The sequence below is a fragment of the Colius striatus genome, chromosome 4, assembly GCF_028858725.1.
Source record: "Colius striatus isolate bColStr4 chromosome 4, bColStr4.1.hap1, whole genome shotgun sequence".
Taxonomy (NCBI): domain Eukaryota; kingdom Metazoa; phylum Chordata; class Aves; order Coliiformes; family Coliidae; genus Colius; species Colius striatus.
In genome coordinates this window covers 75,405,578-75,432,046 of record NC_084762.1, presented here as the reverse complement: position 1 = coordinate 75,432,046, position 26,469 = coordinate 75,405,578, and the positions used below count along the sequence as shown (strand labels likewise).

General features: G+C 38.7%; 2 protein-coding genes across 2 annotated transcripts; one reads left to right on the top strand and one right to left on the bottom strand.

Moving 5' to 3' along the window:
- Nucleotides 1-228: 228 nt before the first annotated feature.
- Nucleotides 229-4,676, bottom strand: POLR2K (RNA polymerase II, I and III subunit K). The gene is made up of 4 exons (XM_061995525.1): nt 4,619-4,676; nt 2,630-2,693; nt 1,809-1,901; nt 229-404 (listed from the first exon to the last, which is right to left on the bottom strand). The coding sequence occupies exons 2-4, from the start codon at nt 2,688-2,690 to the stop codon at nt 382-384; spliced, it is 177 nt and encodes a 58-aa protein (XP_061851509.1). The 5' UTR covers nt 2,691-2,693; nt 4,619-4,676; the 3' UTR covers nt 229-381.
- A 7,232-nt stretch (nt 4,677-11,908) lies between these two features.
- FBXO43 (F-box protein 43) lies at nt 11,909-15,758 on the top strand. Its single transcript, XM_010196697.2, has 4 exons — nt 11,909-13,389; nt 14,257-14,359; nt 15,233-15,418; nt 15,510-15,758. Exons 1-4 carry the CDS (start codon nt 11,909-11,911, stop codon nt 15,756-15,758), a joined length of 2,019 nt encoding a protein of 672 aa, XP_010194999.2.
- The last annotated feature ends 10,711 nt before the right edge of the window (nt 15,759-26,469 follow it).

Here is a 26,469-nt window from a genome sequence, read left to right as displayed (position 1 = left end):
CTTTTCAGTGGAATTTATTCAAACCAGTTATTTTATGTAGTTCACAGGAGTCTCAAAATTGTTTAAAAAGAGTTAAAATACAAATAAAGTTTAGATGCAAGTAATGAAAATGGAAACATTGCAAAAAAAGAATACAATACCACCGAAATTGAAAAAGCTACGGCATACACTAAGTCCAATTTAATGCCAGCTTTAGAAATCCATTACTGGAAGACAATACAGACAAAATTTAATTTCAAAGTAAACTTTAATTACAGAACCATAGAATGGTTAATAGCTTAAAACACAAATAAAACTGCATTTGTACACAAATGGATTTAAAAAGCAAAGTTATCAGAAAGACTAAGATGCATCATGCAGTCACTGTATCTCTGGCAGACATTATCGGGCATCAAAAACCACCACTGGAATAGCACAGTTAAAGGAAAAAAAGCATGTTGTGGTTGAAAAAAGATCACAGAATTACAGAATCTTAAGGGATGGAAGGGACCTCAAAAGATCATCCCTGCCAGAGCAGGACCACCTAGAGTAGGTAACAGAGGAACTCGTCCGGGTGGGTTTTGAATGTCTCCAGAGAAGGAGACTCCACAACCCATCTGGGCAGCCTGTTCCAGGGCTCCCTCATCCTCATAGTGAAGTTTTTCTTTATGTTTCATTGGAACCTCTAATGTTCCAGCTTGTACCCATTGCCTCTTGTCCTGTCATTGGACATCACTGAGAAGAGCCTGGCTCCAAACTCCCCACACCCACCCTTCATGTATTTGTAAACGTTAATGAGGTCACCCATCAGTCTCCTCCAAGCTGAAGTGCCCCAGCTCCCTCAGCCTTTCATCATAAGGGAGATGCTCCACTCTCTTCATCATCCTTGTGGTCCTGCGCTGAACTCTCTCCAGCAGTTCCCTGTCCTTTTTGAACTGAGGGGCCCAGAACTAGACACAATATTCCAGATGTAGTCTCACAAGGCCAGAGTAGAGGAGGAGCAGAACCTCTCTCAACCTACTGCTCACACCCCTTCTAGTCTACCCCAGGATGCCATTGGCCTTCTTGGCCACGAGGGCACATTGCTGGCTCATGGCCATCCTGCTGTCCACCAGGATCCCCAGGTCCCTTTCCCCTACACTACTCTCTAAGAGGTCACTCCTCAACCTGTACTGGTATGTGGTACATGTACTGGTACATGGGGTTATTCTTTCCCAGATGCAAGACTACACTTGCCCTTGTTGAATTTCATTGGACTTTTCTCCCTGCACAACTCTCCAGCCTGTCCAGGTCTCATTGAATGGCAGCACAGCCTTCTGATGTGTCAGTCACTGCCCCAGCTTAGTAACATCAGCAAACTTGCCAACAGTGCCTTCTGTTCCCTCATCAAGGCTATTAATGAATATATTGAACAGTACAGTCCCAGCTCCAACCTCTGAGAGACTCCACTAGAATAAAATTTGGGGCAGAAAAGAAACTGGTTAAATATGAAATCACAACTAAGTACATAGAAGCATTTTAAAACTCTAATTAACTTCACAATGCTTTCCTTTTCTTAAAAGACTGAATAACAACAATTCACAGTACTCACCCAGCAGACTATCATAACTTATATTTTGGACAGAAAATGGAAAAAAGAGAGAAAGTACTAGGAAAAAAAGTAAGGTGCCAAACCACTGCAGAGATCCCTACAGTATTTGGTTCTACCAAATTGATTTTTGGCTTTCAGGGATTCTTACATAATTAATCAAATCTTCCATGTTTCCTCATATCCTTGATCTCCATCCACAGCTTCTCAAATGCATTCAAGTGCACATGTAAAAGGATACATCTTTTTGTCCTTTTCTTGTACATTATTCTGTAGCCACATTCTCTGCATCTGATAGGATCTCTTGCCTTTATTTCATTTTCTGTATGACATTCTGAGGTGATGGAGGAAGATATAGGGGAGTGTGTAAACAAAAACAGCATAATTAACACAGGTAACTTTCAAATGTCGTAACACTCAAATTCCTATTTGTGGCAAGCAAACATAATTGTACTGAATTTGTATCAAGAGCTGAACAATATAAGGTACTGTACAAAAAACTATAACAACTAGCAAACATCACTTACATGAAGATCAAAGAGGATCTTGGTAAAAGTCACAAAATTATTACTGTACAGAATACATTCCACTAGACTGCTAATGAAAACTTCAGCTCAGTCCCCTAAAGTCCCAAGTTTATTTTTATAAGAGACACACTACTTCAGAGACTCCTGGAATAACAAATGAAAATCACCAATTTTGAATTTGTTAACTCATCTATAGGTAAGAGAGTGTTTGACTACTGCACTTGAATAAAAGCTAAGTGGCCATACAGCATTTTCAAAAAAATCTCCAGGACGCACCAAACGGAAGGTGCACTATCTGCACCACAGGCAGACATTTAGAGACACAATACAAGCTCTAGTGAATTACTCCCACATTGCTGTCCATCTATACCTCATAGATATGGTACCATCAGTGTGCAAAACTTAAAAGAACATCAGGATCCAGGCTGCAACTATTTGTATTTATGTACTCTTTGGTATAATGATTATGTGTTCTTCATTATTGAAATACCAGATCTCTAGTAACAAAAAAAAAGTCACTGATATATTTTCTTACCTCCACAAATGTAAATCATTGGTTGCTGCTTTGGAGGCTGAACATCCTTCTGTGAATCCATGTTCTAAACAAAAAAAAAACCCAACCACTCACACAACATGCACACCGGTTGTTGGAGTTTTTTACATTTTTTTTTCAAGGCATACACAATAATTTCCATATCTCAATCTAAAGTTAACTGAAAATTAAAAACTTCCTTAGAAGTAAGTACACACAAATTCCATCTGTACTTGACACACAGGTCATTGGATAATTGGGACTGGAAAAAGACTTCAGAAAGTCATCTAGTTCAACTTGTCAAAAGCAAAGTAACATCACGTTGCTCAGAGTTTTACCAATCTGATATAGAAAACCTCCAAAGATGGAGACAGCACCAGATTTTCTATTAAACAGGATTTTAAACATTAAAGTCCAACGAATAATAATTTCTTTCCTCCCTCCTGACAATGGTAAGAATTTCCTTGCTGGAAGCATAACATTATTTCTTATGTATCACTCATGTAACAACAGTGCTATCAAAACCAAGATAAGCCTTGTTATTTTTTCCCCTCCCTGATACAACACTAGCTAACCTAATCTACCTTTTCATTGGTCTAAAGGATCCACTGTAGGTAGCAGAGTAATAGGAATTAAAATTCCAACCAAAATAATGAGGGGCCAGAGAAAAGAATTCCACCCTCAAAATCTCAGCATAGCTGTGCATGATTACCAAACCGATCAAGAGTTTGATAACTCAGTGGTACTTTTCAGACACCTCTTTATGCTCTATAATGGTTTTGTTTGTTCAGACTTATCTGGAGACAAGGATTCCTTCACAGTATCAGACTAAATGGTTACATATACACCACAATTACTCTATCAAGCTTTAAGTAATCCTATTCTAGCATGTAAATATTAGGGGTTTTAAATTATTTTCAATTTTAAGGTTGTTAGCATAACCACTGGAGAGACAGTAAACACTTTTTTCCACCCAAAGCATGCTTAGACAACAACGTGTATATGTCCTTGCAGATTTTTTTTGAGGTTGCTGTTTTCTGTGTTGTTGTTCTGCCTGACATAGAAGGCAAGAATTCCTAACTCCTATGTCAATGAACAGCATATATTATGCTTCTTTATGAGCATGACTCTCATATGCTTTTGCTTAATATTACAGTAAAGACTATTTACCTATGTTCAGTTTGTTACAGTATAAATTGAACTAAGAAAACTCATATCTTGAAAACAGAAGAATAGGCTTGACAGAAAATTTGTTTATGAGAGTCTGGTCAGCACTTGATAAAACCTCCCTTGTGCCACTCGAGAGAATTTGAGATAATTCATTAAACTCTATAGCTTTCCAGTAAGGTTTTTCTCTACCATAAACATAGTGGCATCTTAATCCACATGTGTTATAGTCTTTTCCAACGGGTATATCATAGTAAGATACAAACACTTGAAAATAACAGCATTTTCTAGAACAGAAAGCTGAACTAAGGAAGGCCACACTTACAGTTAAATAACTTGGTACTGCTCATGCTGCAAAACAATACTGCTGTTGAATACAGCTGTGCCCTACAGCTATGTATTTTGCAGGGAGGTGCCACGGTTTAGCTGGCCTGCATATACCCTGACAACTGTAAGTGCAGCCAAGCTGACAGTCAAAAGGCACAAGTGCAGTGGGGTACAACCGTAACTTACCGGCAAGGCCTAGAGTGCCTGCCGGCCACGCCACATGTACCTGTAATAGAGGCAAACCCGTTCCTTCGCAGCTCGCAGAGCCCATGAAGGAGGAAGAGGAGGAGGAGAACGACGGCCTTCTCCACAGCCCAGCGGCCCCTCAGCTCCGGACACCCCAGACCGCACCGGGGTCTCCCCCACCGCCCCACCCAGAAGGCTTTTACGCAGGAGAGAAGCTCGTGAGGCTACGCCAGGCCTTTCCCTGCTCGCCATGGCCCCAAAAACACGCAGCTGGTAGTCATGACCCCAAAAACACCCACAACTCCGACTCACCAGCACAAGCAATTCCTCCACCTTCAGCGTCTACCTCGGCGCTGGCTGATGACGACACACCGGGCGCCGCTGGAGGCGGGGCCTATGCCGCCGCTGCCGCCTGCTCCGCCTCGCGCCCAGCGCCGTCCCGAGCCGGGTCCGTCGGGGAGCGCCGTTATGCTGCTACTGGCCACGCGGCCCTACCGCACCGCACCGAGCTGCGGCAGCTCCGGCCTAGCCGGGCGGAGAGCCGGTCGCAGCTCTGGCCGCCTGCCTGCCGAATAATTAGATCGGGAAAATAGTAACTGCTGAGCTACCGGTGTGAACCACTTTAGGAAAAAAGCACTGTTGGTGGCATTTATTCATATCTAAGCATTCACATGAATAGCAGTGTGTTTCCTAAGAGGAAAGTTGGCAGCTGCCGTTCGGGAAAAGAAGAACCGGCGTACTCAAGGTTTTTATTTGGCCGTACCCGACTAATAACCCGGTGCCGGGACTGGTCAAACGGCCGCGGAGCTTTAAAACAGCACCTCGAGGTCCATTCTGTTTTCGGAACCATTTAAAACTGTGTCTTGATGTCTTAAGCCAAACTTACACCAGCGATACTGCATATTTTAAGTCGTATTATGAAAGAAATTGAAACGCCGGCGGTTCCCGCGTGTTCTGAGCTGACACAGCACAGGCGCGATTTCCAAGAGTATCGGTTGCTCCCGCAGTCGCTGGCTCCACCTCGCTGGCGATACGAGTTTTGAATCGTCGATAGGCATTTTGGAGAATTAGCTATCTTTGATTTGTTCCTGGGAAAATTATTAACAAGCACTGTGGTTTGTGAATATGCCAAAACTAAGGTTCCCTAGTTCAAGGAAAGGATATTTCCCCACCCCTATTTCTGAATACTGAGTAAAAATTGGTTTCCATGCACTGAAATGCATCATATGAGATTCTATCAGTTGTAATTTACTGATGTTGTTCTCACAGTAGCAATTACCTTCATACAGGACCTGTAGCTTATTTAGAGTAAACTTGGCCATAATAGTCTCCGGTTTATTATTTTAGTAATTAAGTAGAACGTAATAAGATACAGTACTGGTTTTCAGACAACTCATATTCCACACTAGTGGGTATGACTAAAACTAAGCAGAGCTTTTGGAGTGCTAGTTCTCACCTCCCCGTGCTGTCCACACCAGTGCCTCCTCTTCCCCAATGGCCTTTGTAGGACTGAGAGTGTGCTAACAGCTCGGAGCAGATTGAGGAAAAAAAACCTCTGGACCTCACCTTTCCTGGTGAATGCAGGCAAAGTAATTGCCGTCTCATAAATAAACAAATAAACAACAACTAGTATTATATCTCCAGGCTCATTTTGTATTTTAAAATGCGTTTGGTAAGCCGATATTTTTAAAAGGTGTTATGAATAACGCCAACATGGAAAAATCAGTTAATTTCGTGAAAATAAAGTCTCCACACTACTAAGAAAGAAATAATGTCCTACCTCAAACTATTTGTTTAGAAGCAACATTCTCAGGTGTTGGTTGGGTTTTTATTTCGTTTTGGATGTGTTTTGGTGTGTGGTTTTGTTTGTTTGTAGTTTTGTGGTGTTTTTTGTGCCATTTTGTTTAGGTGTGATGGCTCTGTGTATTGCATTAAATGCCTCGATTACTTTTCTTGGATATATTTGATCCAAGTCACAGAAGTATTTGGGTTGGAGTGACAGAGACAGAACTTGCAGGTGCTGTGTCCCACTGCCAGGATCTAGCAAGCTGTCAGTTTCACAGAAATTTTCACTTTATAAACAAACACAATTATTTGAAAAAATAATTTCTTCAGATTTCTGTGAAATAGATGATACTACAGAAAGTACTTTCGGAAAACTTGTATTACATTCCAGAAAGTTAGTAATGATTTATCCTTCTAAAAAGTAAGGAGGAACTACCTTAAGAGCCTTTCTCTTCTTATTGTAACTATTATCTAGTAGTCACACAAACCCGATGTTCTTTACCTAAAAGCGCCAGTTTTTCCTGGCTCTGGATAGGTGACTTTTCAACCTTTGTTTCCTGGGGCTCCTCTCAGCCTGCCAGGGTCGACTGTGAAAGGCTAGAGGAGTAGAAGGTGGGAGGCTGAAAGCTTGCCAAACCTCAGGTACAAGAATTACGTTACTGAATTTCGTCTTTCTTTTGGAAAGCCTCTACTTTGCTTCTTTAAATGCCAGTATTGCTTTTAGGGTCACACAAGACGATTTTACATCTGACGTTCTGACGGAGTGGGAAAACTGGAGGTGTAAATGGGAAAAGAATCAGAGAAATTAGCGATAACCCAGGGTAAACGTTCACGAAGGTGAATGAGAGTAATACCCGCCAGAGGAAGGCAACGGTGATTTGTCCTTTCCTATGTCCCTTTGTGGCAAGCGCCTGGTTCCAGTGGGGCGGGGGCTACAAGGCCGAAATTGACAGCAGGCTAGATCCTTGAAAACCACGTCAAAAACTAGGTGACGTTATTGGATCTCTCCCACTGGACCGACGGCTGATTTAAAGGCGATGGCCCTTGCTAAACTCTCTGATAGTTTTCTCCTGAGACGTCGGCTACAAATGTACTAATTAATTAATTAGTGCCCTTACAACCCAAGCGTAAAGGTTGCAGTGTAGATAAGGTTTATTATTTGTGAAAGCCTTTAGCTGTCCGTGACCGACCAGGGCCTCATCCTCACTGTCCCCCTTCAGCCCTGGCGCCTCCCAGCCAAGGAGCTGAGGGCTCCCACAGAGGCGGGAAAAATTGAGCCTCGCCAGGCACCTGAGGAGAGGAAGGAGGGGACGGAACGACGTGGGGTGCGCTTTTGATGGTGGGCTGAGGGCGGCGGGGCTGAGGTATGTAATGTGTGAGGAGACAGGCAAGCCTTGCTGTCATCCCCTCGTGTGCCGGCGGAACGGGCTCTCCCGTTGGTGGAGCCGTTCCCCTCAGGCTGCTGCGGACGCCCCGGCCGCGCCCCAGGGCGGCGCCGCTCTCCCGAGGGCCGCCGGCGGAGGAGGCGGGGGAGGTGGCGCGGAGGCGGTTGGTAAAGGCGGGTGGTAAAGGCGGGTAGTTCAAATCCAAGCGAGGGAAAGTAGCGGTAGCCGCACGCGAGGAGCCAGTGTGGGTGGAGAGAGAAGCGAAGCGGTCCCTCGCTAAGGGCAACGGGCCCCAGAGCCGGGCGGCGAGTTGCTGTAGGCGGCAGCGTTCCCATTCTCTCCGGCCAGTGGGGAGGGGGGCGTTCCTCACCTTCACCCCTTCTCAGGGAGATTCAGCCGACTGCCTCAGCTGCCCTCAGTAGTAGAAGACCTCTGGGCTCTGCTTCCTCTGCCCAGCCATTTGCCAGATGAGGGGGTGAAGCTGTTGCTTTGCTCGTGCCTGGCATCCCAAGTGGCTGAGAGACCCTCGGATGCTGATTCCTGTGTAGCCATCAAATTGTCTTTATGGTAGGGTAATTAGACATTGCTGTGAGCGCATATGTAGATGAACTCAAAATTGTTTCAGATGGGTAATATTTCTCTTGCACCTTTCTTTTTCCTTGGTGTTCTTTCTCACTTTAGGTTATCAGTAGGGCTAAACAATACTTTGAATATAGCATCTTTGCTTGGGAAGATCTTGAGTTGCTTCACAAATTAGGGTAAGTGACCCATGTCTTGCACATAGGACTTAGTTATGCCATCTTCAATAGTAATACCTTTGAAGGTATTAATGGCTTATGTGTTTTTAAATCTGTGTGCTCAAAGAGTAGAGTTTTCAGTCACTTTTACTGTAGCTATGAAAGCTGTTCAAGTAACAGAGAAAATAGTCTTGTATTGCCAGAACTTTGCTTTTATCTGTTCTGTTTACAATGGGGAAAATAAGGGCAGAAAAAACGTTGTTTGAGGCATGAACGTTGAATGTAATTACTGGGGAATGTAAACTGGTATCAGGAACAGATGTGACTAGAACCTCTGTGTCCTAGAACTTGGGTATAGGCTATAGACATGATTTACATTGTCTTCTAGTAACCAAGATTTTTGCCTCTCTAGGACACTGTGTAAGGTTAAGCTTGTTAGAAATTATTCCTTGTCTAAATATCTAAATCCTATCTTTAGTGTTTCCAAATATGAAATATTTTGTTCCCTAAACTGCCAGAAAGTTTGCAATCAAGTTGTGGATCAATTTGAGAACTACAAAATTAATAATAGATGGAAGGCATACATAGAGATCAAGAATCTATACTTAGCAAATATGTATTTGTTCCTCTGTAAATGACTTGCTGTGTGAGCAGTCTTCCCTGCACATCTGTTTTATGTTGTCTAAAACAAGGTGAACAATGCTTTCAGAAGACCCCCAGATGAAAAGGAATTCATGTTATGTACTGAATTTAAGAGGAAACTTTTCTCCCGATTAAAAAAAGTCATAAGAGGTGGTGTTAAGCATCTCTCCTGAATATAAGTAGCGTCTTCTATTATGAGAGATGTTCAGTACCTCTGGAAGACTTTCCCTTTTACACTGTATTTGTAACACGAAACTTTGTGTTAAGTTACATTTTATTCTATACAAGTAATACTTTTTTGAGAAAAAAGTTTATACAAGAGATATAAACTGGGATTTACTGTAAAGAAGTATAATGGACATTGTTCACTCAACGTCTGTACTGCAGTGGCTTACCTGTAACATTTTCAAAGTTGTTCTCTCAGAATCACTCTAGTAAACCCCCAGGCTCCTCCTACTGGACTTTGGCGTATTTACAGCGGTTTTTGGCTTTTAGTTGAGTTACCAACATTCCTTTACTATTCTCATCTCCCCTACATTTGCAAAAACTTGTTTTTCTGTCACTTTTGTGTTACTTGAAATGCAATTTTGCTTATATTATTATATACTGTAATACTTCCAGTTTCCTGTACTCTCAGTTGTTCGTAAGATTAGATAATTTCTCCCATGGGATGTCTGAGAATGAAACTGTATGTGGGAGTTTTCCTTTTGTTGTTTCTTTAGCATGCTACCTAAACATTAAGTTTCTAAACCTGCAAGCCTGTGCAGTTTTGTTAAATATGTAGTTAGTTTGACTGTGTTTAGGAAAAATATTTTTAAAGCTAAGTGTGAGTTGTGGTGTTTTTTGTTTTATTTTTTTTTTTTTTTTAGAGAGAGGGAGCAAGGACAGGATTGAGAGTTTAAATAACTGTCTTCTAAGTAGCATTTAAGCTTAAATCTCTGTCCATGAGTATTTTTAGTAGTGAAATCTCCTGTCAGTATTTGCTAGCCAACTGCAATTCACCAAAATTCAGCATAAAAAATGAAACCTCCAGTCTTTTGTTAGATTAAACAAAGATAATGTCTTGTTGTTACTTCCTCCTTTTGTAAAAAGAGAGCTATGCTGATACGGTCCTCCACTCATAGTGTGAATAATTATTTGAAGAGCAGCAATGCACTCCCCAGAGAGTCTTCATATTCTTTTTCTTGTATTTTAAAAGTTATTTTCTATTTCATGATACAGTGGTTTCAGCCTCTTGGCTAAAATATTGCAAAGTGATGCAGATTAAACACTAGACCATGGCTGTGAGTTCTTCCTGCACTGTCAAGGACGTTACCCCTAATCCATGTAATAACTTCAAGCTATGCCCTTGTGTTTCTTATTTGCACTGTCATTTGTTTCACCCAGCAAAACCAGGGAAAGAAGAAAAAGCAGTGTCAGAAAACAAGCGTGAAAGTAAGGTAGTTGTAGAGGTAGAGATAGAAAGGAAGCAGGCCTCACTTCAGAGTTTATTGTCACCTTGGAATCATTTTCACATGCTTTTCTTTCCTGGAAGAATGTTTCTCAATTATGTGGATGAATATTTTTGTTGTTGCTTTAAACCTGTTTGTTTTCATACTGATATTAGCATGATTCTATAGGCCTTTATGCTAAGTCCACAGATTTGTCTATTTAATTTACTATTTCTTTTGAACTTCTGTGTCTTGTGATCTCTTCACAGTAGAACATCAAACGAAGCACTTCCCATATTATACTGATTTTTATAAAGTGCCTTCAGCATGGGTCAAAAAATACTAGTTAAATGAACCAAGATTATCAAATAAGTTTCTCCACATCTCCCCAGGCAATTTGGGTTCCCACTGTTTGTGTTTGGTGGCTGAGAGCTGGATTAATTCAGGACTGTTGGGATATTAGCAATGTCTTTGTGCTTAAGCCACCTTTTAAAGATTCCTGTTTTTCATCTGTTCTGAAAATGCAATTGCTATTTCCAAGCTTTATGTTCCAAAACACCACTTCTAGAGGCCAATAACATACTGTAGTAAAAGCTGCTGACTCCTACTTTGAAAGTAAACATTGGTGGGAAGTACTATGGTTTCTATGAGCATGGCTTTCACACCGAACTTATAGCATCTTCTATACAGTTGCTGTGCATTTTTTGTAGTAAACTGTGCCCTATTGCCTCTCTGGTTTGGGTGGTGAAACTGCCATATATAAATGGCAAAAAAGTAAGTTTGTATTCTTACACCTCTTATTTAACTAAGTGCATAATCCACTTGTAGCTTTTGTAGTTAGGAAGTTTAAAAGTAACTTTCTTTCTATGGAGGTGGTGAGAGAATTTATAGTCAGTCATTCTATCAATTTCTCTGAAGCTTCAGAACACTTGGTTTACTCATAGAGCTGAGAAAAAGCAAAGAGCTTCATTACAAAATAACATTTAAATGTGAAGGGAGATAAGAATGCACTGTTCACTCCGTCAACTAGAGGTCAAATTTTATTCCCTCTGGGGACTGCAGGGATCTAAATAATACAGAGACCTGTAGTCTTATGACTTCATAATTAATCATCTCATTTTTCTTACAGAGAAAATGCCTTTTGTCTGAACTCATGTATTGTCAGAGCTTCTGCTAGTTCTTCGACGGAAGTGTTAGTGGCTAGATGAACCAATAGCAGAGTGCTAATGAAAGTCTGGGCCCTATTGGAACGAGGGGGAGTTTTTCACTGATTTCAGCAGAAATAAGCCTCTAGTTGCAGTGTTGTTCATTTGAAGTGTTTTTCCTTGGATGAAGATCAGCAGATCAATGAGCTAACTGGATGAATGCTTTAATTTGCCTCATGATATGCTATATATTTTATTCACTCATTCTAACCCTCTACTTGACTGTAATTTATCTTTGTGTTCATGTATAAGCACTATTTCTGTTAAGACTAATGAGAAATCTGTCTTGAGTTCTAGCTTGATAGACTTACACAAGGCTTTCTCACTAATCTGAAGGTGTTTTGGTGACTACTTTTATTGTTTGTTTCAGAAGTAACACTGATATCTTCATTTACAAAGTCAAAGTGTCAAGCAGATGATGTCAGATAATCATTCAGTAACGTTCAATAGTCTTAAAGGAAATAAATTAACATCTCCCAGCGGCAATTTAAAATACCCCAGTTTTAAAGAGACATATTGTACTTCAGTATTTCTGGACAGCAGATGCAGTGAGTCAGCAAAAGATCCTGATGTAGGACATAAGCTTGTTACACTTGGTGCCTCTTTATCATTACCACAAGAGCATTTTGAGTGCACTCATTCAAATACCCTCTTTCCTGCATCATCATCTATTGAAAAAGAAATGAGTTCTATATCCTTATCAGAAAGAAGAGAAGCAAATGGAAGTGCAGATTTTTTTGAAACTCCTAAAACAGGTAGAAAAACCATTATGCGATGCAGGAGGCTACTTATATCAATGGCTGCTCCAACTGGCACAACTGTAGGATGCTCTGAAGGACAAGCTAGTTCTTCAGGAAGCAACAGCAAAAAAATGTTGTCTCGTGTTTTGAGCTTTGAAGAAAAACTTTCACAAACTGCTTCAGATTCTCCTAAACTGAGAAGTTACAAACCTTTGACAACTAGCACATCAAAAACTAAGAACTCTAAATGTGATTGCCCAAAACGGAGACTTTCCTTTTCACAGCAAAGGACTTCTACATTAGATGAGTCCAAAAGTAAGGAGCCCTTATTGCTAGAACCAGAATGTTTATCTCCAATCCAGAGTAAGGATAACGTTGTTAGTAATGCTAATGAATCCAATGAAAGTGTCCTTATGAGCATTAGTGGTGGTTTGCTTAGGGTTCCTACGTACCACATGTTACCCGAGGCCGATGATGGTAAGTTGCTGACTTCTATCAACAGCCCTGTGGAGAACTTTAACTTTGAACTATGTGATGTAAAGTCTCCCTCTGTTAAGCTGTCAAGTTACCGAGATCTTTCAACACCTGAGGACAGTGGATATAATTCACTTCCTTTGGACAAGTCAGGAGACTCAATGCCTGATTCTGAGGGATGTTTCCAAGAGTTCTCCCAAAAACGTAAAGAAGGCTACAGAATTCTGGATAGTAAAAGAAAGGCAAGAAAACTTGAACGAGTTAGAAGGTTATCCACCCTTCGGGAACAGGGCTCACAGTCAGAGACAGAAGATCATCATGGTGATCCTTCTGCTTCAGCATGTCTGGTAACAGAAGAAAGAATCTTTGTCAGTAAAGACCATACATTACTTTTAGAAGAAGAGCCTCATGGAGACTTAGTTGTAAGTCATGGAGATCTCTCAAGAACTCCGGCTCTGAAAATGGCTCATGAAATTTGCTTGCAAAGACAAAGATCAGATCAAAATCAAATATCAAAAAATACTGATGGAACAGAAATATTTGCATTAGAACATGCTCTTGCTGGACTTATTGGCAAGAAAATGGGCCTTGAAAAAGTAGATATATTAACAGAGTTAAAGTACAGAAATTTAAAACATGTTCTCGCTATAGTTTTAGATGCTTCAACAGTGGAAAGTCTATGCAGGTAAGTACTACTTTTCCCCCCTTTCCCCTCCTCCCCCCCCAAAAAAAAGAAAAGGAGGGGCAATATTTGTTTCTGCAAATAAATTAGAATAACTTCTGGAATAACATGTATTGTCAATGTAATTTGTTTCTGATGAAATGAAAAAGTTTTATCACCCTTAACCAAGCTGCTCTTTCTGTGTAGTTCTAAAAATATATTGTATAAAGAGGATTAAGAAAAAACCCCAAAAAATCACCAAGCGTGGCAATTAGTACAACTGTACTTGTAAACTTTAAAATATATTCAAATTTTCTTGAAACCTAGAAAGTAATTTCTTCTCCTTACCAGTTCCTCAATAATGCATAATACTCAAAATAGACTTTCTCTCTTTTCTTAAGTTTAACCTCCTCAGTTATTTTAAGCACAAAGTTACTCAAAGAATTTTGCTTCATGAATGATGTACTAGATTTTAATCAATAGAAATTGTCGCTTATTTCAAAGAAATCAAGAATGCCATGTGTGTTATTAGTTACAAAGGGAAAGGGAAAATAGATGGAAGTATAAGGGCATGGATGTTTTCGGAACACAAAGTGACTTTAGAAACAGACTTGGTAAGTGACTTATATGGAAGGAAGTCAGAGATATGCTGTGTTATTTATATTGTAATTGTTAGACTCTGCCATTATTCAGTGCAGTGGTGCCTAAGAGTATGTGAGATCTGTGTTTCATAACAGTATGAGGAATTAGCATATTGTGCTAGTCTGTAAAATGACTGATAGCATATGAAACCATGCAAAAGCCTTGATGAGGTAGTCTTATTATCATGACCTTTTTACTAATTTGCAAAAATGTGGAAGTGGATAATTTATTTTCATTCATTTGTTCCAGCATTTGGAAAGTGAGCAAAAACTGGCGTGAAATTGTTGTACAAGATAAAATTGCAGATAAAAGGAGAATGTTGTATGTAGAACACCTGAAAGATGCAGCTGGGGTAAGGTTTGTCTTAAAGATAACATTTTTGTCCAGTCTGACAGAAGACAGGTCAGAGGAAAGAAGGGTTATCTTGTAAAATACAGAAGGCAGATTATAGTTTCAACATGAGTGTGCGAAGGATTCCATCAGGAGAACGTAATAGCTTTTGTTGCTTTTCAACTGTCCACAGTTTGAGGACTGGTCTTTCAAGCATATGAGACTTTCTTCCCCCCCACCATACCCTGAGAATCCACTAGGATCTCTTTCTTGACTGACTCTGGCCTTAGATCTCAAACCCTGTTCATACTTCTGTGGCATGCTGTTCCTTGTTTTCCATTTCACTCTAGTCTGCAGTGCTGTAGGACTCCTCCTAGACTTTTTACTGAATATTTTCAGGACTGTTTGTATCTAACCTTCCTCATGATGTAATTGTGAACATCAGAAGGACACATTTTTTGAAGGGATATGTAGAAAAGTAGGCATATTAATAGCATAATTTTTACAGGTTCTCCCTGTGTGTATACACATACACTTCAGTGTAACCTTTAACTGTGACAAAACTTGTTCGGTATTTCTGTGTTTGCTATTGAGGTATGTCCTAATTCACAAACATGAAGACAGTTAAATTGATTTTTTTTACCCAGCTTATGGAACTTTGTTTTAATGGTTCCTGTCTCTTGTTGCTGTGATAAATGTAAACATTTAATAAGAAAGAAAGGTACTATGCATAATTTCCTTTTCTAATGTGTTGTTGCAGAGGGAAAACAATCAAACAAAAAGATAGGAACTAGATGCAAATCCTAAATGAAATAAAGCCCTGATTTGCTTCTTTTTGTGTTTGTTTGTTTGAGTTTTTTTCCCCTCTTTTCTTTATAATTATGAACTTGAACAGGAATATTTCTTGAAAGCTGAAGATGCTGCCACAAGACTTAATGTTCTCAATAGATCTGCTCTAAGGTCCGTTCAAGCTCAAGCCAGAACTCCTGTACTACAAACAAAACCTTCATACACCGAGTTTACACCCAGGAGATGTAGTTCTCTTCCCCATTCAACTAGTAGACGGGAAGAATACATAAAAGTAGGTGGCTAAGAGGCCCTTTGCCTTCAGTGTTTTGAAAACTTCAATTTACAAGAATTCAGTACCTCTTCTTTCCCTCCTCTTGCTACAGGTTGCTAAAACTCTCTTCATTGATGAAGCTCTAAAACCCTGTCCAAGATGTCAATATCCTGCTAAATATCAATTGATAAAGAAATGGGGACTATGTAGCAGAGAGACATGTGCGTTTGAGTTCTGTATTTTATGTCTGTGTGCTTTCCATGGGTCAAAAGAATGTAATAGTTTATCTGCAAAATGTAAGGACAAAAAAGATGCTCCTCCTGGAAGTGTCCAAAGCAAAAGAAATTTAAAAAGACTCTAAATTTGTAAAGCATGTAAGTCTCTACACTTAGTTACTTTTCCCCTTTTCCTAACTTCTCAATCCTATTCTTGTTCTTTCTAAATATACTCATTTTGCAAGTCTCATCCAATGTGTTTTTTGCTGACTTATGCTGATTTCTCATGTATATAATTTTGTATATTTTTGTCTATAAAAAAGTGAACATTTTAAAAACATTTTATATCCCTTTACTTGTTGTGTAGTGGTTAGGCATTTATTGCTATTTTAACTTTTTAATAAAGTTTCTTAAATGTAGTCTTCAAAATCCATCTTACAGCACCTCATAGATGTTTAAGTTGTGATTCTTGTCTTAATGACAAATTAAACTCTTTTAAAAGGATCTTCTTAATGGGGTTTATTTATTGTTCACTTTAAGACTTTTGAAACATTTACTATGATTTGAAGTGGTGCATATTCTACCTATATAAATGTTGCTTCACAAAATGCAGACAACTAATATATTTTGTTTATAAAAATAATTGTTGTTCTCTTAGCCTCTGTAATGCAAGTCAGTAGAATAGTAGTTTGTAAATCAAACTGATGTCATGGGGATATTCTATTGCCCTGTTTTTAACAGAATTTTTGTCCTTACTTGAAAACTTCAGATGACATAGTAAATATTCACATATCTAAATATACTGTTTATACTCTTTTTGTTGTGAATTCATCTTAATACTTAATTTGATTTCACTTCAACTTCCAGATACTGGATCATCTTCATATTTTTGCTTGAATTAAAGTATTATCTGCTGCTAGAAAGAATCCTTTTCTATCTGCATATTAAGAGAATTCACTGATTTAACTCTTGAAACAAAATATGCTGATCCTTTACAAAAAAAGAGATCCGACTGTCTCTCGGACCTAAAGTGACTTTTGTTTGCTTTTTTTGTTTGAGTTTTAATCACCCTCCCCCAACTCCTAGCAATTGTAAACGGCTTGAAATACAGATGACACCACGTGGACATGGTTCATGCTCTATGAAGATAAAATATCAATTTACTTCTCAAATTGACATTGTCTTTCAAGAAGTTCTTTTGTCACAAGCACCTTGCAGAACATTTGTAGTCAGATGGTGTTTCTTCTCCACTCTCCCTGTATTTCGTCCAATGTGTTATATATTTGGAACATAGTTTTAATGTGTGTATTTGTAGCAAAGCCTTATCATTGAGATCTAAAAAAGGAGCCTGTCTAAAAAACCTTTTTCAACTAAGCAATAAGCTATTGGCCTCTAATTTTTATTCACATATTTATTTATGTTGTCTGAAAATGACAAATAAAAACTTGGGAGAATTTTTGTCTTTCTGCTTGCCTCTCTCTATCTCTGTCTGCCCTCCCGCCTCTCTGACTTGCTATTTCCATACAATCAGTGACTGTTTAAGAAAAATGGACCAGGTTGACCAGAATAATTCACTTCAGGATGTTCTAGAAATGTCATTTCCTATTTCCTATCTCTAACTACTATGATTTTTAATTTGCACATAGCACTTGGAAGGAAGACAAACAATAGAGTTAATAAAATGCCATAGGTGTTTTAGTAGTAACTCTATTAACCAAAGATGGTATCATTAAAGAAGGGTCAGCCCAGTACATCTGCCACAAAATTTTGTTTATTGCACTAATAAAATTATGAATTCTTTAATTCCATATTTATTTGTGTTTGCTAAGGCTTTTCATTGTTTTTGTTTAGAGTTGGACTGGTAGCACTTGAAGTGGAAGACAAAAAGAATTTTGTGTACAGAATCTGTTCTGAGGGAGCAACTGATGAGAAGGATTTTGGGGAGAGCTAGGGAATACAGAAGTATGAGTGCATATAGTTTTGGTTTAGGAGGAAAAGCATTCATTACAGCTGAGGAGATTGCAAGAAGGAAAATTGTTGAATACTTGTATTTGTTTAATATTTGCATTTCCCCAAGTGGAACTTTTATGTGAATCTTGAACAGTTAAAGTGACATGATGCAGAAGAACTTGCGAGGCAGGAAGTTATTACACAAGAATCTGAATGCGTATATTTAAATTTCCTAATAATTTAGATTAATTTTGTTTCCTGTAATTTGAATTATCAAATAAAATGAGGGAAGGCAGTAACTCTGATGCAGAATAAATACAACATAACACAGCACATCAAACTCTTATTGGCATCACTGCATTTTACTTTTGCTGCAGTGTTTTTTTTTTCCTAGGAAACCCAAAAGCTTTAAATGCATCTTTGAAACTGATGCAAGAATTATTACACACAGCGAGACAATTGAGCTCATCTTCTGATGTGTGGTGTTGCAGTCCAGTCCAGAAATACAGAAGGTGCAAGCCTTTACTTTGAAAGCTTTAGCAGTAGCTTTGAAAGTATTTCTGAAATGGGTTCACCTTTGTATGAAAAACCATATGGGTACTAAGCTTAAGAATCAATTGTTAAGTATTCTCTCCCTTTGAGGTAAAACTTCTGGCAAGAGTTGTGTGACCTTATCCAGAGAGTTTGCTTTTGCTGAAATCTGAATAATTCAGAGATGATGGAGTGGTGAATTGGCTCCGATACAGAAGTTATCTGTTTCTAAAGGTAATATCTTTGAGATCTACAGCATTCACCAACAAACTGTGGCTTGAGAAGAAAAAACACTTGAAAATCCTATTTCGTCATTTTAAACTCCCACCGCTCCCCCTCACCCCATGTTTTGTCATACTTAAAACTTTTTTTTTCTTTCGAAATTACTCACAGAAATATTTTCTTGAATTGAATGTCTCGTGTTAGGACTATCAGAAATGTAACTATGCACTGTTGTTTGGGTGAAATGAATTCTCTGCTCTCATCAACTGCTATACCAGAGGTGAGGGGAAGTGTAAAAGCCAGCCTTCTCATGTCTCTGTAAGGTTACTCTTTAGGACAGGGTTGTTGGTCTTTTTGGTTGTTTTGTTTTTTAAATAAAATTAGCTTTATATCTTGACATAAAGGGCTAATATAATAGTGATATACCTAATGTGTAGGTAAAGCAGAACATATCTAACAGACCATAGCTATGTTATGACTTCTAATACTTTAAGTGAAAGGAATGAAAATAATTCCATGATTTTTTTTTCCATTCTATTGACAGAAATGAAATCTTTGCATAGGAGAAAAGTAACTGAAAGAAAAGTGTCTGTTAGTGTACCTTATTTCTGTATTCCTCAGTTAGTCTCCATCAGATACCACTAACCTATATGAGTCTAGGCTTGAATGAAAGAAAGATTGATGTAAGTTCCTACCTTCTAAAACAAAAAACAAACCCAAACCCATTCACAGCCCCTGAACAAAATTACAAAAACCGAAGCAAAAACCAATCCATGAGTGTTGGAGCTTAGGAATTCGTCTTCAGTGTCTTTCTTTTTTCTACCAGGCCAAATTAATTCTCAGACACTTGAGGTCAGGCACTAACACTTCTAGCTAGCACACAGAAGGATGTAAAAATGGTCTCTGGGTAGAAGTGACAGTAGTCAAGAGTTTCCTGAAATATCCTGACCATGATTATTTTCCAGATCAAGAATTTTTCTTACAATTGAAAACAGGTTGTTGGAAAGGCAGGAACAAATTGTCTTTCACTCTGGAAGATGAGGATAATGATTTTAAAATTAATGTTCAAGATATTATTGAGTTTATTTGATGCTGAAAACCTTATTTCTGCAATCCATATTTCCTGTCAGACAGATGCCATCTATAGCGAGAGGAGTGCCTACAAAGGATGCCCAGGGAATGCTTTTACTTTTCTGAAGGTGATGGTTTAAGACAGAACTGTGGGTTTAAATTCTAAAAAGAATTCTTACAAATAACCTTCTTCTACTGACATGTTGCTGCAAGAATTGTACTTTATATTTTTTTTAATTTTTTTTTGAGCAGCAACCATAAACCTCAAGTGATGTGTGAGGGAGAAATTGAAATGACTCTGAGTCTCTTGTCATTCTTTCCTTGGTGACAAATTTGGAAGAATTTAGGCAAAAATTGTTATAAATAATTTTGAATTGTTTATAAGATAGAGAATGTTAGTGTGTTCTATCACTAATTAACTAAAAAAGATTTCAAAAAATTGTTAGTGACATTAAGGAGCTCATCAACTTCTGTCAGATTATTTTCCTGTTATATTCATTATTCATTAACACCCTTAGGCAATTTAGGCCATAAAGGTCAATTTTAATACAAGAAATAATCCATTTTCTTTTGATTTTGATAGACACGTGAAGAAATACATCAGTGTTAGATTAGAAAGGGACTCTTGGAGTCTAGTGCCAAGCTCTTATTTCAACTCATCAAGTTTTGTCCTAAAACTAGGTAGAATACTGTCTTCATGACATTTATGTTGCAGACTTGTTCCAGTTTGCTCTACTATTCACTTAACCAGTTGCCTTTCTTTAGTACTGCTAATAAAACAGCTATTCCTCCCCTCAGACTTTTTTCCCAGTGTTATGATTGTGTAGTACAAATACCCATTCACTCTTTATTTCATTGGCAAAAAACCTCTGAAGTGTAATCAGAGTTTAAGCTCTTAGATACAATCTCCGTTTCTTGGATTATCTTAATGATCCCTCACTGTTCTAATTGCAATCTATTCTTTGAACCAATGTGACCAGTATTCCAGGTAAAACCTCCTCAAGACCTTGGGCAATATTGAGTCTTTTTTTCTCTACCAGAAATCCTTTGACTAAACCATACCAAGATCAGCATTTATTTGTGTCTTCTGCACACTCCCAATTTTGTCTCTAGGTGTAGCACTTCCACATTCTTCTCGCACAAATTTTGAACTGATTTCATTTTTTTTTCCCCTGAAATTCCTTCTGAATCTGAAGTGTGGAACCTTGTACTTTAGTTATTTAGTGTTCTGTGTGATTATATAAGTCCATGTAGTAAGTCTTGTAGGTTTTTTTGATGCAAAACATCTAGCAGATTGTTATCCCTTATTGGATGTCCCAACAAAATCTGACTGCTTCTTGGAATAATGTGTTTATTTGTAGTTAAACAAAAACAAGTCTTGCTTTTATTTTCTGAATTTGAGCTCTACTTAGTTGACACTCATTACAAAAAAACTAAACATATTATTTTTCTCTTAACTTTGACAAGCCTCTCTACAGTGCTAGACCCTGCCCAAACTTGTTGGAAGCCTAAATGCTAGTAATGCCTTATTAAGCTGGATGCTAACACATGGGTAGTAAAGAAACCAACTCTTCAGTTGAAAATATGGATAGCATGGCATTCTGAATGAACTCTGATCACTGTAAAGTTCATATAAAAATAGATCTCTGAATTGGAGATGAGTTCATTTGTTAAAAGCCTCTCTAATTTTTCCCCTTTGTGCTCCAAAAATTACCCTGACAATAATTCTGCGAGGGTTGTTATGTCTTAATTGTGTAGGCACTTATGGGAAACTATGCCTTTATTTCAGGTGCTAGCAAAAGAGGGACAGCTAGCTGGGAAGCAATGGTACCCTATTATCACTAGATAAGCATAGTGATACTTGTTACAGGTTACCCTTTCTGCAAAGTTATTGCAGAAAGAGTCAGCAGCTGTGCAGTAGTCTTCCAGTTTAGCAAACATGTTAATTATCATGTGCCTGTTTGTGTAACTAACAAGGGCAAGTGCAGAGTCCTACACCTGGGGAGGAACAACCCCATACACCAGTACAAGTTGGTGGTTGACCTGCTGGAGAGCAGCTCAGCAGAGAGAGACCTGGGAGTTGTGGTAGACAATAAATTAAGCATGAGCCAGCAATGTGCCTTCGTGGCCAAGAAGACCAATGGCATCCTGGGATGTATTAAGAAGAGTGTGGCCAGCAGGTCGGGGGATTTTCCTACCTCTCTACTCTGCCCTCATGAGGCCTTATCTGGACGGCTGTGTCTAGTTCTGTACTCCCCATCTCAAGACGGACAGAGAACTTCTACAGAGAGAAGGGAGGGCCACCTAGATTATGAGTGGACTGGAATATTTTTTGAGGAAAAGCTGTGGAAAGCTGGAGCTGTTTAGCCTAGAAAAGAGAAGACTAAAGAAACCTCATTAATGCTTGTAAGTACCTAAAGGGTTTTTGTCAAGAGTATGGGGTGGCATTTTTTTCTGTTGTCTCTGGAGATGGGACAAAGGGTAATAGGCATAAGCTGTAACACAAAAAAGTTCCACTTAAACAGAAGGTAAAACTTCTTTCCTGTGAGGGTGAAGGAGCCCTGGCACAAGCTGTCCAGGGAGGATGTGGAGTGTCCTTCTTTGGAGGTTTTCAAAACCCACCTGGATGTGTTCCTGTGTACTCTGATTGAGGGGAACCTGCTTTAGCAGAGGGCTGGGCTGGGCTGGATATCTCTAGAGGTTTCTTCCAACCCCTGCCATTCTGTGATCATTCTAAAGTGCTGCTGTTGCCTAAATGTATGACTCTTATCTCATATTCACTAACCAGTACTAAACTGGGTGTAATATGTTATTTGAGGCCTGAAGAACATGTCTAGAAGTACTTTGTTCTTCTGGGACTCAATAGATCAATGCCTAGCCTAATGATCATCCTAATGTGGACCATTAGGATGCCAAGTAGAGTCTTCCTCTGATATGAATCCATCTCACCTTTCCAGATTAGATGCTACACAGATTATGTCAGTAGCAACCTCTCTGGCTTTTAAACACAAATTTTGGTTAAGAACATTCTCTCATCTTTGCAAAAATCTACAACAGAGGCATTCTCACAAAATACTGGAATTTCATGTACGATTTTCTGTTCTCCTCTTCCTATTGTGTGCTCTGTTGTGTGGTACAGAAACTTTTATTGGGATGCAGTTATTCTCCAGCCTTGCTATTGGAACTATTTCTGTCAAGATGTTGATCCAAGACTCTGTATCCCAAATAAGCACAAGAAGAAGTAGTATGACTTTTTTTTTTTTTTGGCAAAGGGCAAGATGTGGGTCTTGCTCTGATACAAATAGAAACACTCACTAGTGCATTGCTTTAAGTTTCTATTCTGGACTTTTTCCTTGGTTTAAATAATTGTCAGGCCAGTAGTCCAGGGACAATGTCATACAGCACAGAATGGATAACAAGTAAACAAACTAATGCTTGAAATGCTTTGCTAAACTAACTCAAGCGTGGAACTGTCTTAAGGATTGAACTGATTTCCTTTTTTTCAAAGGTGTTCATTCTGTTGATTAAAAACGTGTGATCACAAGGGGGCACCAAAGATTTTTCTTACTGAGCAGAACTTTGTTTTTTCTTCTTGCTTTAACCCTTTAACATTAACTCAATGCTACAAATGCAAAATATGTTGAATAGTTTAAAGTATGAGTGGCCATAATTCCCACTCCCAGAAGCTGCATACCAAAATCTTCAACAGAAGAGTGGCAGCCTGGGAAGCAATTCAAATGGTATTACTTCTCCAGGGCCTCCTTTGCAGGGTGAAGCTGTGCTGGGCACACAGCCAGGTCCTACAGCAACCAGGCAGGATCATAGAACCATCACAGACTGGCCTAAATGGAATCTACTGGCTCAGTTCCTCTCCCAGCCATGGACTTGGATTATCTATGTCTATGCCAGCCTGTTGTTGGCTACAAAATGTAGCTCTCATTGAAGTGTTGCAGTTGAAATGTTTGAGAATTGAAAGTTCCAGGAGCTGCATGCTCTGGACTTTCCCAACTATAGAAAATATATTTGGTAATAAAATCCAGTATGTTTTAGAAAGTATGGATAACCTAAAGTGCTTCCTCAATCTACCATGATTTAAAATGATCACAGGAAAAAAAAATATTGTATACATTTTATTTATACTTAATTGATGTTCTAATGACTTCAGTGAACAAGAAAAGGAAAGCATCAACTTTTATATCACCAAATTGAGAAGGGAATGAGTATTCCTATATAGAATTTTTTAATATCAGAATGTCAGCTTTTCCATTTATTTTTTTTAGTATGTTAAATGAAGACTGGGTGAGAATTTGGGAACTTAATCTGTTCTTTGTTTTTCAACTACGTACTTCTGGAGTCCAGGAGAGAAGTAGGGTAGGAAAGCAGGATACTTACAAAATAAGAGGGCTGTAATTTCTTATGCTTTTCCAAAGCATTGTAGAAATCTTAAGGAGCACCTGTTAGTTACGGATTCTTATACCATTGTTGGCACTGTTCTGGAAGCTGATATACATGACATCTACATGATATCTTTTTCATCTTTCCTCCTAATTATTTTTTTTTTTAGCTGGATCAGTCTACCAGTCTTGTTCATTATAAAGCTGCACAAACAGCCATGGCAGTATAACACAAACAGGTGGGAACTGATGGTCAGTGGGATGTGCTGTCTTAAACAGCACTGCTGTTATCCACAGGCTCAGTAAATTCTCACATGGATAATTCATCTCTTTGATGGAGAATCCTGGGTTTGAGGACTGTTGTTGACATCTATTTGATTGTAACAGCAAGACTGGACATGTGCATTTATGTTTCTTGTTGGATATGTGCCACCACCCATGTCAGGAGATGATCTTGTTAAAAGCTGTTCCTATCTACTGAAGCCTCTTCATATGCCTCTTATGTTGACCCTTCAATTGTCTGGAACACCTGTTAAGCTAAAATCAAAGAGCTGACCTGATTTAAACCAAACTACAAGTAAACCCAAGCTCAGATGACTGCAGCTCTGCTGTAGATAGCTGGTGTGTATGAGGTAGCAAGGGTACAATGCGTATCTCAAATTGCGAAGTAGACCTAAATTCTGATTGACTTTCCAGCTATGCTTTGTAGTTCCTTTATCTTTTACAAAGCCCACACTAGGCAAAAGGAAATGCAACTTTAAATAAAGCTTTTAAACTTGTTAAAAAAATTGGTCCTGGTAGAATAAGATTGTTACAGGAATCCTTGGGCTATTGGTGACTTGGACAAGTCAAGGAAGAGTCTCTAATGACTACTGAAATAGACTTGTGTAGAAGTCAAGCTCTTTGAACTTATCTTCCCTCTGACAGTCTCCTCCACTAGTAAAAGGTTTCAAATGTTGATAGACCAAAGCTATGTTGCTTGTCTTTTTGTTTAGCACTTATTTTATTATTAAGCACTTTCTTTTTCCCCTTCACCAACAGTCTCTTCAGGAAAGTGTGGGGTTGTTTTTTTCCTCCTTTCAGTGTCCTCTGGAGTGCTCGTATCCCCAATAACTGTTTCCTCAGGTGTCTGCATTAACTTTTTCTGACAGCCACAGAATTACATTAAACTGACTTGTAAACTAGATCAGCTTCAACACATGGAGGCCAAGCCACCACAATAGGCAGCTTCTGTCATTATTCCAACAGAATTGTTTAAGGCATTTAAGGACCAGCTATCTGACGACAGATCTGTGCTCTTCTCTCAGATGTGACTCCCATTTTGGTACCCATATGTTTCCTAGCACCTGTCTCCAGTTTATGAGATGGCTGTTTTCAGGTGCAAAGACTAAAATGTATGTGGCAATCATCCAAGGAAAGAAGAGTAGTTACATTTAATGAAAGTTGGATTTCTGTAAAGATATTTAGGTGTTAAAGACTATCACATGATGAAATGTCCACCTCTGTCTGAGATAGGGCATTTCTATTGAAAATTAATGGCAATTAGCTGCCCTTGGAAATCTTTCTAGATGCATATCTGCATGTTTTTAATACTATTTGCTACTTTTCAAATGAGCAATTATGAATGTGTTCGTGACTTCTCCATGACCCCTGCCAGGCATTAAACACAGGTTAGCATCTAAAACCACAAATGTGCGTTTGGATTTAATGAGACAATCCAATTTGTGCCTTGTCTTTACTGGAGCAAGTCCAAAGGAGACTTGTTCCCCCAAAAAGCTGGCATAGCTTTTGCACTTTTTTCTCTCAGTGGAAAGGTGTCTCAGCAGTTTTGGTCTGATTTGCCTGTGTGATACTTTGAACCACTTTCCCTGGTAAGTGACACTGGTGTCACCTTTTTTTTCCGGAACTTGTTCTCCATCCTGTCTAGCCATTTCTACAGGACCAGGTGGCTTTTGGGCTAGGTCTTGGCTTTGACTGTACTTTTGAAACTTTCTGTGGGTCTGCAGTTCTCTTAAGCTAAATAATAAAAATGAAAATAAGAAGAGCATGGAAAGACAAAAATATGGAAAAGTACGAAAATAACCTTAATCTTTATATCTCAGCTTTGCCAGCTGATGAACTTTTAATTTGCCATATAAAATCAGGACTGAAATGCACCCACATCAAATATTTGATCTAAGTGCATGTTGTTAACTAAGATAATGAGAAAGTGATAACGACTGCAAATAGATTCTCTATGAGAGAGTACAGTATGTATTTCCTGATGAGCTTAATCCAATATGCAATCTGTAAAGCACAATACAAAGAGAACAACAACCTAGGAGTTGTATACCAAAATATGCCAGATAACCAAAGGAGAGCAAAAGGACTTTTAAAAAATTACTGTTATTGACTTGTTTCCAAATTTGAATTCTAAAATAACTTGTGGCTTCTGCTTTTTTTCTTCCAAAATTGCAAGCAAATAGGGAAGTTTAGGAGAAAGCTATGAACCAAGGACTAAGTCTAAGGAAAAGGGGCAGGGGGGAAAAAAGGTGAAATGAATAGTAGCTTAAACGTTTCAAATAATATGAAGTAGCTTAGATATGAGACAACAGGGTCTCCTATATAATGCAGTGCAATTCTTCTGCCTGTCATAAAGGGTTCACTTTACATTTTCTGGGCTAACTTGTTCTGCATATTTCTCTCACAC